The sequence below is a fragment of the Aedes albopictus genome, chromosome 3 (assembly GCF_035046485.1).
Source record: "Aedes albopictus strain Foshan chromosome 3, AalbF5, whole genome shotgun sequence".
Lineage (NCBI taxonomy): Eukaryota > Metazoa > Arthropoda > Insecta > Diptera > Culicidae > Aedes > Aedes albopictus.
Genome location: NC_085138.1, coordinates 140,039,293 through 140,056,064, shown reverse-complemented (window position 1 = coordinate 140,056,064; position 16,772 = coordinate 140,039,293). Strand labels below are relative to the sequence as shown.

Here is a 16,772-nt window from a genome sequence, read left to right as displayed (position 1 = left end):
ACCCAAAAAACGGCAACGACTTTTAGAGCGAGACAACGGACAAGAATTGGAACTTGGAATGTCAAGCAGCGTAAACTGGCATAACTAGCCACTTAGGCATGCCTACGAGGTGAACACGCTCCTCGCCACCGTGGAGTTGGTTTCCTGAATGCTGTCGTGGACGAGACTCCAAAAGGTAATATCAAGATCCTCATGAGCGACTTCAACGCGAAGGTAAGTTCCAACAACTCGTACTATGAGCACGTCATGAGGCGCCATGGTCTCGGAGAAATGAGCGAAAACGGAGAGCTGTTTGCAGAGTTTTGTGACAACAATGACAGGGTGATTGGGGGATCGCTCTTTGCTCATCGACCAGTGCACAAAGTGACATGGGTTTCCCGTGATGGCGTCACGGAAAATCAAATCGACCACATCTGCATCAGCCGAAAATGGAGACGGAGCCTTCTTGATGTGCGGAACAAACGTAGCGCCGACATTGCGTCCGACCATCATCTCCTAAACGGCAGGATCCGACTGCACATTGCTAGGATCCATCGACAGGAGGAGAAAATCGGGCGCCGGATAAACACACGCCGACTGGAAGACGCTGCGGTGAAAAGGTCGTTCGCTAGAGAACCGTGCTGCGAATATGTAGCGCCATCAAGAACGCCTTCATAATTGAGGTGAACTACGCACCCGAAGAAAGCAGTGGATCACAGATGATATCTGGAGGAAGATAGAGGAGCGAAGGAACGCCAAAGCCGCGATAGAGCGAGCGAAAACACGAGGAGCCAAAGCCGTAGCCCGTCAGCGCTATTCGGCTCTCGAGAAGAAAGTGAAACGCTCATGTATACGGGACAAAAGAGCGTAGGCGGACTCGCTAGCCGACGAAGGCGAAAAAGCCGCAAACACCGGCGTGATCTGTCTCCTCTACGATGTTTCACGTCGCCTTAGTGGGACTAAGATGAATGTTACGATGCCCGTGGAAGACACGTCTGGACAGTTACTGATTGACCCGGCTGACCAGTTGGAACACTGGTTCGAGCACTTTGGAAACCTTTTTCAAGTGTCGGTCACGCCATCAACACCTAACATGATCCGCCAAGGGTTCGATGCATTAGCCGTGTAGGAGATAGTGCAGGAGATAGAAACAGCCATCCGTAGCATGAAATCGAACAGGGCCCCAGGGGTCAATTCAAAAAACGAAATGTGAATTATCATACGTTAAAACAAAAACATCGATTAATTTATTCAAATTACTTAATGCATGAAAATCAAAATACATATTTATAACACTTTAAAATTATTGTTTATTCTGAAGTAATCTAAATCATGCAACAACTTGATTTAAATGCCATTAGATTATTACAAGAACTTTTATTCAGCAACATATATTAAAGATCCTGTTGTATAAACTTTGTTACATTTAAATGCTTGACTTTATAGTAATAACGTTGAGATAAATTAAACTTTCTGGCAAAAAATGCTTGGTGGTAGATAACTGGAATCGATGTGATTGTTAACAGTCGTTTTGAAAACTGGACATTATTGTATAACTCCAAGAAGGAACAACCTCGAGGTAGACTTTAGGAATCATGCACTAGTTTTACTGCGCTGAATCCGTATCATTTTTTAAAATAGTTTTCTAGGAACTCGTACACATAATCATACACTACCAACATGATTGCCCCGCCCGGTCCCAAACGCATCACTTTAGGCGTTAGGCCCTTGTACAGGGCTGCGAAGCCCTCTTCGCGATACACGATGGCAATCGAGCCAAAGGTGGACTTATACTTTACCTGACCTGGGACCGGTTGTGGACCCTGAGAAAGTTATGTGATTAATGAAATTTGCAGTTTTTTTTACATATGTACAACTACTACCTGAATCCTGGATTTGGCCACATCAAACGGAATATTTACAACCGATCCAAGGGTACCGGAAACGAAGCCGATTCCTACCTTACGGAGAAACTCCTCCACGGGGTCCTAAAATGAGCGATTCGTCGTTGCAAATGTTACTCAATCATGATCAGTTAGCAACGCAATCGTCGCGGATTGTTTGCAAGCGGTTAGATATTGAGCAAAAAAAAAAGTTACGCATGATGGAAACGACAATGACGACGACAGCCATGCAATATTTATTCGTTGAACCGTTAAGCAGATTGATCCAATGCGAGGTCGAAACACAACAGTAGGACAACGCGATAGGCACGCATGCATCGATAACAATCGCATATAATTTAGAAGCAGTTCCATCGCCAATAATAAAAGTATCATTTATTTATACGAGGTTTGCAGAAATACAGTGCGGAACGAAAAAAAGTACGATAGTTCGTTTTCCATGTAAAGTGTCTAGTCGAATGCTTACAACAGTAATTGCTATTGGTGTAGCTGGAGGGAATTCATGGGGGAATCCCCCTCAAGAATCCATCATAATTGCTGCTTCTTTTGAAGGGTTCAATAATATCGGTGCTTTAGTAATCGAGATAGAAACCCCCCAAACAATACTATTTGAAATGAAATTTGAAGAATGCATAGTTTTTGTCCAGCACTGTAGTTACATGATTTCATCGCGAGGAACCACCCCCCAATGGCCAAAGTTAGTCGTAAAAAGCACCATTCACAAACAAACGCAGGGACAGCAAACTTACCCTCGTCCATCCAAAAGCACTAACGCTTCTATTAGAGCAAGCAGAAATGTGAAGTGAGAACGATTACAATAGAAATGCACATCAATAAGTCATCAAGAATCGAAGGAACCAGTCAGAATCAGCAGTGAAACTGTGTCAACTTACCTCATACTCCGGTAGGAAACCCTTCACGCTATGGTAGAACCCGAAGTAGATCATGTTGAAAACACCATTCCGACCGATGGTTGCTGTGAGCCCACGGTTCAAACCATTCAGACCGAAACCGGACTCATGGATGATCTGTCGCGTTACGGCCCATGTGCTCGGTACTTCGCCGACTCTGTGGAGAAAATGACATAGAGAAAGCAGGTAGAATAGGTGATTTAAACGATTAATTTAGTCAGTCAAATAAATATATTAACCACCCTAAAGCTATTAGCTGTGAAAATTAAATCAGAGAATTGTGGTATCATGTAGAACGAAATGAGAAGTGGGCATATTCAAATTATTATTACACTAGTTTACAAAATAAAACGAAAGTCGGGAACTTCTGTCAACGACCAAAATTTTTGAAGCATAATTTAGCGCTGATTAAAAAAATAGAGTAGAACAGTTTTTAAGTTTCAGCTCAATATCGAGTTTCACAACTTTTTAAAACATGGAATTTAATAAAATTTAAATATCTTGCATTTTGTTCAACAAATTTTTAATCTTTTTCCATAAATTAAAAGCTGAATATAATACCATTCAATCACCTGAATGCAGGTTTTGCATCAGATTCATTAAATTCAAGATATTGGCGAGTTTTGGGGACAATCTCCTTAAATTCTAGCAAAATTTCCAAAAATATGTGAAGAAATGTATTTTTTTTTTTCAATAAAAAAAAACAATTTAAAAATTCTTTCTCAACGTTTATTTGACATATCGTATATAGGCGAGATATAGTAAAAAATTCAGCTCAATCGGAGCATTGATTACGGAAAATGAGATGTGTGAAGTGAGCGACTTTGCTTAAAAATAGAACAAAAATCGATTTCAAATCATGAACCTTGTATGGAAAGTCGAACAAAATTCCGCTCTACTGTAATTTTTTTCCTTCGCGTTTTCGAACTAAGGGCATGATTCTAAACCAAAAACGATCATCAGCTTACCGTGTCCAAAAAATGCTGTAAACTAGTGTTATTGACATGTGGCATTTCAGAAAGGGACATTGGGCACGTTAGGCATTTCATGTTAGACACAACATAGGGCTTTGTGGTAAATAGAATTGAAGATTAATATTAAATTTGACTCGAATCACATCAATGTGTTAAGGACAGACTTGTTAGAATCCCAATATGGCCGCCACAATGGCCGACTTTGGCACCTACTCACGATTTTGAGAGCACTAATCTCTTCGTAAACAAAACCAGCGCACCTGATCTTCTTATTTTAAGCTTATTACAAGTGAGCAAGAACAGAATAATAAAATTCATTGCTGTTTGAAGCTTGCTTCTTGAGATTTGTGCGTCTAAAGTTTTGATGCACTGTTGAACCGGGATTTCAAGACGTTTGTCCTTAAAAGAGAGTTTAAATCACATTGCTTCCACCTAGATAATTTTTGGTGTGTATTCTTGACAGTTTGCTAACCCAACGAAAAAGAAAAAGAGGAGAAACGTCTTGTGCAAGATAATAAATAGGCTTCAGTTTCTTGACTACACGGTAAAAATTCTGCACGCTCGATGTAAGGGAAAAATCCCTTAACTATTCAATGTCCTAATCAACATGATCAGAAATGCTTTTCCTTTGAGATCGCAATGCTGTCAGTGTTGATTTGAGGACCAAAACAAACCCACCGGAGAAATCAACTGAAAATCCCTTCGATTTTCACTACTGTAAAAAGCAATACGATCCAAAGTGAAAAGCTGTTGATTTGGTGATGACTGTTTTGGGCATGAAAGTAAATATAGATGACAGGTGGTAGAAAGTGCTTCGCTTCGATTCACACCTCTCCAACAAATGTGAAGTAGTGTAGTGGTAAAATGTTTGATCGTGACTCTGAAGGACCTGGTATCGAATCTGGCTGCGGCTGAACACATTTTTTTTAGTTTTAGTTTTGAAATCAAAACATTGTCAACAACGAATTGATGTGAAGTTCCATTAAAATTGAAGAGGCATTGGATGTTCTTTGCCAAATGATATGTAATTGATAACAAACTGATTGAACAGTAGTGCGAATTCAAGTGTCAATCAGTTCATATTACAGTGCAGATTTTTTACCGTGTATCTTTGCAATGAACGGTCACAGATGATTTGCAGTTATGCACAATTTGAGTAATACAGTTATAATTTTGAATTTCAAATAAACATGTTACATGGAACATGGAATACGACATGGCACGGTCGGTAGTGAAAGAAGTGTGAGAACTTCCGCCGGTTGGGAGAGAGAGAGAGTTCTCCCGCCGGATCAACGGATTAAGGAAGTGTGAGAACTTCCACCGGTTGGGAGAGAGAGAGAGTTCTTCCGCCTGATCATCGGAATAAGGAAGTGTGAGAGCTCCCGCCGGTTGGGAGAGAGAGTAATCCGGATCATCGGAATAAGTGTGAGAGCTTCCGTCGGTTGGGAGAGAGAGTTTTCCCGCCGGATCAACGGATTAAGGAAGTGTGAGAACTTCCGCCGGTTGGGAGAGAGAGAGAGTTCTTCCGCCTGATCATCGGAATAAGGAAGTGTGAGAACTTCCGTCGGTTGAAAGAGAGAGTTATCCGGATCATCGGAATAAGTGTGAGAGCTTCCGTCGGTTGGGAGAGAGAGTTTTCCCGCCGGATCATCGAAATAAGGAAGTGTGAGAACTTCCGCCGGTTGGGAGAGAGAGTTCTCCCGATGGATCAACGGATTAAGGAAGTGTGAGAACTTCCGCCGATTGGGAGAGAGAGTTCTCTCGCCGGATCATCGCAATAAGGAAGTGTGAGAACTTCCGTCGGTTGAGAGAGAGTTATCCGGATCATCGGAGTAAGTGTGAGAACTTCCGCCGGTTGGGGGAAAGAGTTCTTCCGCTGGATCAACGGATTAAGGAAGTGTGAGAACTTTCGCCGGTTGGGAGAGAGAGTTCTCCCGCCGGATCAACGCAATAAGGAAGTGTGAGAACTTCCGCCGGTTGGGAGAGAGAGTTCTTCCGCCTGATCAACGGAATAAGGAAGTGTGAGAGCTCCCGCCGGTTGGGAGAGAGTTTTTTCGCCGGATCATCGCAATAAGGAAGTGTGAGAACTTCCGTCGGTTGAGAGAGAGAGAGAGTTATCCGGATCATCGGATTAAGAAAGTGTGAGAACTTCCGCCGGTTTCAAGATATTGGTGAGTTTTGGGACAATCTCCTTAATTTCTAGCAAAATTTCCAAAAATATGTGAAGAAATGTATTTTTTTTCAATAAAAAAAATATTTAAAAATTCTTTCTCAACGTTTTTTTGACATATAGTACATAGGCGAGTTCCAGTAAAAAATTCCGCTCAATCGGAGCATTGATTACGGAGAATGAGATGTGTGAAGCGAGCTCCCACCGGTTGGGAGAGGGAGGTCTCTCGCCGGATCATCGCAATAAGGAAGAGTGAGAACTTCCGTCGATTGAGAGAGAGTTATCCGGATCATCGGAGTAAGTATGAGAACTTCCGCCGGTTGGGAGAGAGAGTTCTCCCGCTGGATCAACGGATAAAGGAAGTTGAGAGAGAGTTCTCCCGCCGGATCAACGGAATAAGAAAGTGTGAGAACTTCCGCCGGTTGGGAGAGAGAGTTCTTCCGCCTGATCATCGGAATAAGGAAGTGTGAGAGCTCCCGCCGGTTGGGAGAGAGTTTTCTCGCCTGATCATCGCAATAAGGAAGTGTGAGAACTTCCGTCGGTTGAGAGAGAGAGTTATCCGGATCATCGGAATAAGGAAGTGTGAGAACTTCCGCCCAGTGTTGCCACATTTTTATCTGTACCGGAGGCTCAAAAATCTTTTTTATCTGTACCAGACATTCGATAAATCTGTACCCAAAATCTGTACCAAATTTGTACCACATTTGATTTAAAATCGCTTAAAATACACAAAAAAGAGCATTACATCCAGGCTCAACTATGAAAAACACTTAATTTGAGTATACTGTTACCAATTTCTGAACTTTAAAAACAAAAATATCAGTATTAAAAATGCTTTAAGTTTGAATTTTAATGGTTTTTTCTCAATTTCAAAAAATCTGTACCATTCTGTACCTTTTGCTGAAAATCTGTAATCTGTACCGTACAGAATCTGTACCAGAAAGTTGAAAAAAATCTGTACTTTTACAGAATAATCTGTACCTGTGGCAACACTGCTTCCGCCGATTGGGAGAGAGTTCTCCCGCTGGTTCAACGGATTAAGGAAGTGTGAGAACTTCCGCCGGTTGGGAGATAGAGTTCTCCCTCAGGATCATCGGAATAAGGAAGTGTGAGAACTTCCGCCAGTTTCAAGATATTGGTGAGATTTGGGACAATCTCCTTAAATTCTAGCAAAATTTCCAAAAATATGTGAAGAAATGTATTTTTTTCAATAAAAAAAAAAATGAAAATTCTTTCTCAACGTTTTTTTGACATATCGTATATAGGCGAGTTCCAGTAAAAAATTCAGCTCAATCGGAGCATTGATTACGGAGCATGCGATGTGTGAAGTGAGCTCCCGCCGGTTGGGAGAGGAAGTTCTCTCGCCGGATCATCGCAATAAGGAAGTGTGAGAACATCCGTCGGTTGGGAAATAAGGAAGTGTGAGAACTTCCGCCTGTTGGGAGAGAGAGTTCTCCCGCTGGATCAACGGATTAAGGAAGTGTGAGAACTTCCGCCGGTTGGGAGAGAGAGTTCTCCCTCCGGATCATCGGAATAAGGAAGTGTGAGAAGTTCCGCCGGTTGGGAGAGAGAGTTCTTCCGCCTGATCATCGGAATAAGGATCTCACACTTCCCGCCGGTTGGAAGAGAGAGTTTTCTCGCCGGATCATCGCAATAAGGAAGTATGAGAACTTCCGTCGGTTGAGAGAGAGAGAGTTATCCGGATCATCGGAATAAGGAAGTGTGAGAACTTCCGCCAATTGGGAGAGAGAGTTTTCCCGCCGGATCAACGGAATAAGGAAGTGCGAGAACTTCCGCCGGTTGGGAGAGAGAGTTGTCCCGCCGGATCATCTGAATAAGGAAGTGCGAGAACTTCCGCCTCTTGTGAGAGGTAGTTCTCCCGCCAGATCAATGGGATTCAGAAGTGTAAGCACTTCCGCCGGTCGGAAAATAGAGTTCTCCTGCCTGGAAGTCCTCGCGCTGAGCCGATTGGAGAGTTCTTCCGCCGGATCAACGAAATAGGAAGTGTGAGGACTTCTGTCGGTTATGAGAGAGTTCTTTCAGTGGATCAACGTCTATGTCTATTGTTGATCGAGTCAAATTACAAAACGAATTTTCTGTATTTTTAAATAATTTTCCTGCAGTTGATGATGTGGAAGTTGCCCTAAATAACATTATTGAAACTTATAACAAATTGTTACATGACTGTACTAGAAAGTTCACTAAAGCTGTTAGACTGAAAGGAGAACATTGTCCATGGATGACATACAGTCTTTGGCGATTAATATAAATTAAAAATAATTATCTGAACAAACAAAAAAATAACCCTACAGATGAACATATAACTGAAATGTTGGAGCATGTCTCAAAAAAAGTTAAATCTGCTAAGAAGCGATGCAAAAAGCAATACTACGAAAATATACTCAAAAGTTCTAGTCACTCTAATGTATGGAAAAAACTGAATGAAATTTTTGGTCGTACTAAAGCCAATGAGAAATTAAAATAACGAAATGGTGCGAACATTCTTGAATCAGATCAAGATGTTGCTGAATTGTTTAATTGTTTTTTTCCTAGCATCGGTAATAATCTAGCACAAAAAATTCCAAAAAACGCCTTTGACTTTTTGAAACCTGTAAAGGGTGTTAGCAGCTCTATTTTCCTGAGACATGCTAGTATAAATGAAGTTAGCATTCTTATAAGCCAACTTGATACACAGAAAAGCAGAGGGCATGACAACATTCCAGCTGATCTGGTAAAAGCAAACGTAGGCCCGTTCTCCGGTATAATTGCTGAGCTGTTCAATAGAATGTTATTAACTGGGTCCTATCCAAATATTATGAAAATAGCTAAAGTCACTCCAGTTTTCAAATCAGGGGACTCTTTTGATCCCTCTAATTATAGACCGATATCGACTCTTTCCGTAATCAATAAAATATTTGAGAAACTGTTAACCGTACGTCTTGTAAACTTCTTATGTGCTAATAACGTCTTGTATAGGTATCAGTATGGTTTTCGAGAAGGTTGTGGAACTGGCAATGCTATAACTGAACTTATTGATGATTTGATTTTTGAAATAGATAAGTAAAACATAGTTGGTGGATTATTTATAGACCTGAAAAAAGCATTCGATACCATAAATCACAAAATTTTATTGAAAAAATTGGACAGGTACGGGGTGAGAGGAATTGCAAATGATTTAATAAGGAGTTATCTTTCGGATCGCAAACAATTTGTAGCGATAAATGACTGCCGCAGTAGTCTACAACACATGAGCATTGGAGTGCCTCAAGGAAGCAACATCGGTCCTTTATTGTTCTTAATATTTATTAACGATTTAAGTAACTTAAAGCCGCGCGGAGTGCCAAGGCTCTTTGCTGATGATACGGCTTTGTTTTATCCACACCTCAATATTCAGTCTATTGTACAAGACATTGAGTCAGACCTTGCGAGTCTGACGAATTATTTCAATGGCAATCTTCTCTCCTTGAACTTGTCTAAAACAAAATACATGGTCTTCCATTCACCACGAAAAAAAATCTATAGTTATCCCGATCCTTGTGTACTAATCTGCGTATAGAAAAAGTCTCGTCTTTCAAATACTTGGGTCTTCACTTAGACTCTTGTCTATCTTGGAATAATCATATACAACAAGTATCGAATAAAGTGTCATCTTTGTGTGGACTAATGAAGAGGGTTCGCTCTTTTGTACCAAATGAAGCATTGCTACGTTTTTACTTTGCCTGTATCCATTCTGTGCTCCAATATCTAATAGTAGCATGGGGTCATGCTGCTAAATCCAAACTAAAAAAACTTTAATCCTTGCAAAATAGGTGTTTAAAATTAATTTTCAATTTGCCACATTTATTCCCAACTATTACACTGTATAATTATTCAAACCACAAAGTTATGCCCATATTAGCCTTGCGTGACATTCAAACAATCACATTTGTACATACAGTGTATGAAACAATTGTCCGTACAGCAAATTTTTGGTCAAACTAATTTTTTATTTCAATGTTTATAACTTTTTTATACGTCAATCAGAAACGCTGAAATTTTGACCAATTATAACCCATATATTGAAGCTCCATTGGTAAAATTTTGAGCGATATCGAATAAGTTTTCTAAAAGTTATAGAACTTTTGGTAAAATTCTAAGATTTTTGAACAGGTTTTTAAAACCTTATATCTCAATATGTACTTGATGAAACTTTTTATTTTTTTTGTGTCACAGCTTATACCTAAGGCTTTCATATGCAGCTTCGTTTAAGGTTTTATATTCACTACAAAAAATATGAAAAATCTGTATATGTTCAGAGTGTCATTTGGAAATTTATCATATTTTGATCAATAAATTCAACTTTTTTAAACTCTCTTAATGTAATATTTTTATACAGGACCTACTAAACTACATATGAGGAATAGTTCCTATGGATTTTTCGTTCAGTCAATGCACTTTTATTGGTGGAAAACGTTTGGCAGATTATATGTGCAAAATATAGTAAATTTTTAAACATCGTCAGCTATATAAGCACATTTTTCATATTTTTTGTAGTGAATATAAAACCTTAAACATAGCTGCATATGAAAGCCTGAGGTATAAGATGCAACCCATGAAAAATTGTAAAAATTTCATCTAGTACATATTGAGATATAATGTTTTAAAAATGTGTTCAAAAATCATATAAGTTTTACTAAAAGTTCTATAACTTTCAGAAAACTTATTCAATCTCGCTCAAAATTTTACCAATGGAGCTTTAATATTTGGTTCATGACTGGTCAAAATTTCAGCGTTTTTGATTGATGCATATAAAAGTTATAAACATTTGAATGAAAAATTATTTTTCAAAAAAAATGCTGTACGGACAAATGTTTTATACATTGTACGTCGTTTTCAAAATTTGTTACTGAAATGTTCTATTCGACATTGGTGCTGGATAATAATCTGGATAGAATGATAATAGCTTGATAGAGAATGTTTCCTTCACAGATCAAAAAAGGAATGTAAAATTCTGGAGCGTGAAAATCGCATAAATAAGTTCCGGTGTTCGGCAACATTCATCATTGAGGTATGAAAAATTCAATTTCACTTTGACTTTCTGACTTTATCCGGCCACCATTAAATCACCACCGCAATGGCTGAAAATTTGGCAGGACTCTACTGCCCCCACTCGCAAAACAGTCCCATATGAATAGGAAACCCAACAAAGATGGGACTGTTATGCGAATGGCGGTAGTCTAATTTTGCACCAAGGATTGTAATGAACATATGGGAGCTTTGAATGTTCAACATGATCGAAATATGAACTGCCCTAGCGTGTGATATCACAGAAGATTACATGACATATCATGTATATGTCATGAAACATCATATAAACATCGATGCATACATTTTAGATGAAATTAATAGACTAAACTAGGGAAAGGATCTTGTTTTAACCGACTTTACGAACCCTCTAAGCAGAATACCCTCTTCGAATAAGTGTAATCAGTTCAGGGCTGTTACAAAAGTGTAGATTTGAAAACCGCAAAATCCGCGCCAAGCCATTTTAAATCCGCGCCAGTACAAAACATGGCTTTGATGACTCAATTTAAAAAAAAAGCCAGATTTTTTAATAGAAAATCAAAAAGTTAAATTGATTTTTACTATGTATTACTAATCCCTAATAACTACTATTTTAACATATTACTAATCCATATAAAGTCTGACCAATTCTACATTAAACAAAAGTTCAAACAAGGGTAGTTTTTTTTTAATTGAGATAAAAAGTTTCGGATCAATAGTTCTTTGATTGCTTATCAATCAGGGTGTCTACTATTTTACGAGAAAAAAAGCAATAGTTTTGACGAAACTTTTGAAATAATTTATAGTATGGTAGATTTTCTGAAATCCCAAAAGATCATTTGAGAGAATTGCAAGAATTTTTTCAAAAACTTTTTCAGAAATTCATGGATTACTTTCTGCAGAAACTTTTTTTGTAATGATACAAATGGAGTAATACCTGCTAGTGATTTTTTTTTATTAAATCATCACTAAATTTTATTCCTTAAAGCAATATTTATGAAAAAGGAAGCATTTCACAAAAAAATATCTGGCAAATGTTCTGATCATTACAATTGATACAAATTCATTATTTCATTTATGATAAGAGTTTTTGGTCACATCACACCCTTGGAAATTAGGATGGGATGGATATTTCAGCAAGAATGTCCTTAGTCTAAGGATCCGAAAGCATCAACAGATTCTTCAAGTGTTCTACCAAAAAAAAATCTTCAAAAAAACCCTTTAATAACTGCTTAAGGGTGCTCCGATCGGAAACCACAGTTTTAACAAAACAAATCGTTTTGCAAGTAGTTTTAACTGATTCAGGAATTTCGTCAATTCTGTCATTCTGAAACTCATCCATAATGAATCAAGAAATTCTTGCATGTTTAAAAAAAATCGCTAAAAATTACTTATGATCTAATTTGATCCAGAGTTTATAAAATTTTTGTCCATGGAATTATCTAAGAACGCAATCGTAGAAAGCTCCAGGACGTCTTACCTGTATCTTTTTTATTTTGACACACACAGTCTACCAAACCAGTGATTTTCTTTACGAGAGCGAGAGACGAACCAGCCAAGGGCTGAAAGTCTCTTTAAGAAAGACAAATCAATCAATCAATTTACGAGATTCTGTAGTTTTGAATAAAATAAATTCAACGAAATTTTTCTCCAAAACTTCCAAGACGTCTCTTCGCTAATTCCAAAAAAAAGATTTCGGAATCAATTATTTCAGAAATCTTGCCATTCTATCTAAATTTTAGCCAAAAATTGATTTCGGGGTTAAGGCAGAAATAACTTCAATAGTTTGACTAAGAAACTCAGAAGGGGATCTTCTCAGTTTAACAAATGCGTTTAGTGCAGTGCATCTTTTAGCACTCCAAGCTAGGGACTTTTAACATTGATTTTAATTAAGGACAAACGTCTTGACATCCCGTTTCAACACTGCATCAAAATTTCAAACGCACAAATCTCAAGAAGCAAGCGTTACACAACAAAGCAGTTTATTATTCTGTTCTTGCTCACTTGTAATAAACTTAAAATCAAAAGATCAGGTGCGCTGGTTTTGTTTACGAAGAGATTTGTGCCCTCGAAATCGTGAGTAGGTGCCAAAGTCGGCCATTGTGGCCGGCCATGTTGGGATTCTAACAAGTCTGTCCTTAAGCACAAAATACCATAACACTAATTTGAAAACGTTCTTTTTTCTGGTTTCGTAGAGCTCCTTGTCTAAATGTTTGATGTAAATGCATTTGAAAACCACTTCCGCAAAATCCGCGCCGAAATTAGCAAAAACGCGCGAAACGCAAAAACCGCGAAAAACGCAAAATCCGCGCCGCCTGTAACAGCCCTGTCAGTTTCGTACCTTTTAATTCCGCCCTATGTTGCTTATCATTTGACAGATACGCGTATTTCGACTACCACTTGTAATCTTCCTCAGTGTCAGTTATCCACTAGGTAGAGGAGATTGAAATTTCAAATAATATGTCATGAATCTGAGTTCTACGTCAAAAATAATTATTGAGAAGATTTATTAAAAATAAAAAAATAAATCGGGAGTTGCAATATTTGGTAAAGTGATTTCATATTTTGAGCAGGTTCTAAAACTTGCATTGGTACCTAGTATTCCCCGAGTAATAACGCTACTGTACTTACTTGTTCTTGTTGGCTTGCAATGTTACTTTCACCATTTCAAAAGGATTCACTAAGATAGCTTCGGTCACTCCTGCGCCAAGGCCAGCAAGGGAGAATGTCTACAAAAGCAGATAAAAATACACAAAATGATTAAACATTTATCATGTGTTGCAGAACAAAGCTGCATACTCTATGTACTCAATCCCATACCAGTGGCGTAGGCTTATCGGCACCGAACATGAAGAACCGCTTATACTGTTCGAAAGTAAGGAACTTCACTGCTCGTTTCGGGGTTTCCACCAGCACTGGGGGCAGAATTCCTTTGTACAGGGAGAAAAAACCCTCGGAGCGGGCCATTTTCCGAATGCAGTCGAAAACTCCATTGTAGTAGGTCTTGAAACGGGAAAAAGTTAGAATCCAAGCAAACCTCGAATCAGTGTTCTTACTTACCCCCGTTTTACCTGCCACGGTGCCAGGTTTGGCTTGCAGCTGAAGCCGAGTCTTTACCAAATCCAACGGGTGCATGATGCAAACCTCCACGAAGCCAGCTGACCCACCTGCACCAACTTGCATTGCCGCCTGGCGCAAAAAATCCTTCAGATCACCGCCCATGGTAACTTCGATTATTTGGTAAACTTTACTCTCACGTGCTTGACTACCAATCTAAAAATCGTACTAGGCTGTGTAAATCGGGGAAGGAATGATTAGATTGCCTAATAAATGGGATGTCTCTCGCTCGGATTTGGACGATGACAAAGAAGGTCAGGCATGCGCTCTGTAGGTAAATTTAACTTGATTGCCCTCACAATCGAATGATAAGTGTAGGTTGATGACCTTGGCGGGCCAAAATATCTCAAAAAATCAAAATTATCAACAGATTGCTAAAATACTCGGGATGCTGCTGCTGCTAATAACTGTTTTAACACAGGTGTTTTTATGAATTCATAAAGTACATGATTTAAAAGAGATAAATTCCCAAAAAGTAATTAACAAGGTCAAAATATTACCTTTGGATTAATTTAGTATCTCACGACACCAGCAACAAGCGAACAAAAACACCAACTGGTTCACTTGATTTTTTCTTTCGGCTCTTGAGAACGGCCGTCGGTGGATGTCTGTTTACTTTTCGTGGTTGATTACACTCAACACGCAATCCATCACGCCACTACTACTGCACAATACATCCTCACTCAACACCATATGCAACAATGTGCAACGTTTTGTGTGCTAGTGTTGGTGTGATTGTAATCGGCGATGCACTTTTCATTCATGAGAATGTGTTTACGCACTATTTACAGTTATGAATGTGCTGCACTGCGATGTTTACTACGAGAAACTGTCAAAAACAGCTGATGGGCGAGAAACGCATGGTTGCGCCGCACGGTAAAAATATTTCAATTTGTTCCTGGGAATTTACGGTACAACTAAAGCTGTTAGGGCCGATTTCTTCACCTCGGCTTAACTCGTAAGCCAGGCTTAGCCATATAGTTAAACCTGGTTTAACGCCTAAAGCCAGGGTGAAGAAATCGACCGCTGCTCAGTTAGCAGCGGCTGGCAACGGTTAGGAACGGATAAATCGACAATGATTTTTCATAAGGGCCTATTAGGGCTTATAACTGACTTGATCAATTTCTCTTCGTCGACTCTCTTTTGCGTTGATAACTTGATCGAAACAAACAAAATCATTATTCTTTTTGATTCTATAGCAACATGTAGTCGTCTTCTTCGCATTTCAACCAAAAATCTTTGGAAAACTTAATACGCATTCTGTGATAAACACAAAGAGACGATCGATGAAGAGAATTCGAAAATGTCAGTTAGGCCCAAATGAATAATCAGTGTCGAAATGCGGTTTTCCGGTTAGAGCACCTTTAACGGTGCGCTTCTATAAGGCAATCTGACGTTTGATCATCTTTCTCTGTTTCGCTGCCGAGGAGGATAGGTTTGTTTTCATACGGAAACGTTTCCCTATGAAAATATTAAACACAAAATTGCTATCTTCTGTGGCTGCTTGAGAGAGAAGGGTGATGAACGCTAGATTGCCTTATACCCCGTTTGGCAGCCCTCCATCATTGCAGCAAACTTTACCGGTCGCTGCTGGATGCGCTCGCAAAATAGTAGCGCCATGGGTGGGTGACCAAATATAGTAGCGGGACAGTTGCGCTGCTAAAAATGCTATGGGAATGTGACAGCCCTCCCGATACGAATCAGGGTGACTAATTTGATTGCTACCGGTGTGGAAAAGGGTGGTTAAGTCAAAATGGTAGCGCTGCGGGGGTTGCTCGAATAGTAGCCGCCGTTAATGTTGCTCTTAGAGCACCTTTAACGGTGCGCTTCTATACCCCGTTTGGCAGCCCTCCATCATTGCAGCAAACTTTACCGGTCGCTGCTGGATGCGCTCTCAAAATGGTAGCGCTATGGGTGGGTGACCAAATATAGTAGCGGGACAGTCGCGCTGTTAAAAATGCTATGGGAATATAACAGCCCTCCCGATACGAATCAGAGTAACTAATTTGATTGCTACCGGTGTGGAAAAGGGTGGTTAAGTCAAAATAGTAGCGCTGCGCGGGTTGCTCGAATAGTAGCCGCCGTTAATGTTGCTCTTAGAAAAGAATGAGCCATTTTACGGGTCGTTTCGGATCAGCTGATCGCTCATTTCATGAATGAAAATTTGACAGGAGGTTGCGCCCAAGCCCGTGAGTGTTAATATCAATATCAACACTGTTGTCGTTTCGTAAAATAGACTATATCCAAGGGGTTGGTCATTCAGCACTCTTCATTAGTGCCGTTATTTTTGAGCGTGTGCCAATGGGTGCCAAAACTGTGCCGATCATTTTTCAGAGTGTGCCGAACGTGCCGGGAGCTGTGCCGCATGTGTCCAGCGGAGTGTTTTCTTCGAATGTTTATGCGCTGTTTGAAACCCTTTCTGTTTTTAACAACTGTTGTTAATTTAATCGGTGTTTACCAACAAAATCCCACCCAGAACACTTGTCTAAAATCAATATAAAGAGATTTTTGTAATCGTAAGTATGTTGACAGATTCATTCTATACCGCAAAGTTGTTGTGCCCATGTGTGCCAGAAGTGTGCCGAATTGTGCCGAGAAGTGCCGGCATGTGTGCCGTGCACAATGTGCCGAGTGACCAACCCCTTGACTATATCCCAAGCAACCAAAAGTTCGG

General features: G+C 39.6%; 1 protein-coding gene across 2 annotated transcripts; it reads right to left on the bottom strand.

Annotated features, from left to right (window-relative positions):
• Positions 1-1,221: 1,221 nt before the first annotated feature.
• On the bottom strand, positions 1,222-14,863 carry LOC109408402 (mitochondrial 2-oxodicarboxylate carrier). 2 transcript variants are annotated; one of them, XM_019681711.3, is made up of 7 exons: positions 14,599-14,863; positions 14,042-14,271; positions 13,802-13,984; positions 13,613-13,710; positions 2,777-2,951; positions 1,863-1,967; positions 1,222-1,802 (listed from the first exon to the last, which is right to left on the bottom strand). In XM_019681711.3, the coding sequence occupies exons 2-7, from the start codon at positions 14,201-14,203 to the stop codon at positions 1,605-1,607; spliced, it is 921 nt and encodes a 306-aa protein (XP_019537256.1). In that variant the 5' UTR covers positions 14,204-14,271; positions 14,599-14,863; the 3' UTR covers positions 1,222-1,604. The 2 variants fall into 2 exon arrangements, with proteins under 2 accessions (XP_019537256.1, XP_019537255.1); XM_019681710.3 differs by having other exon boundaries at positions 14,042-14,254.
• Between the last annotated feature and the right edge of the window lie 1,909 nt (positions 14,864-16,772).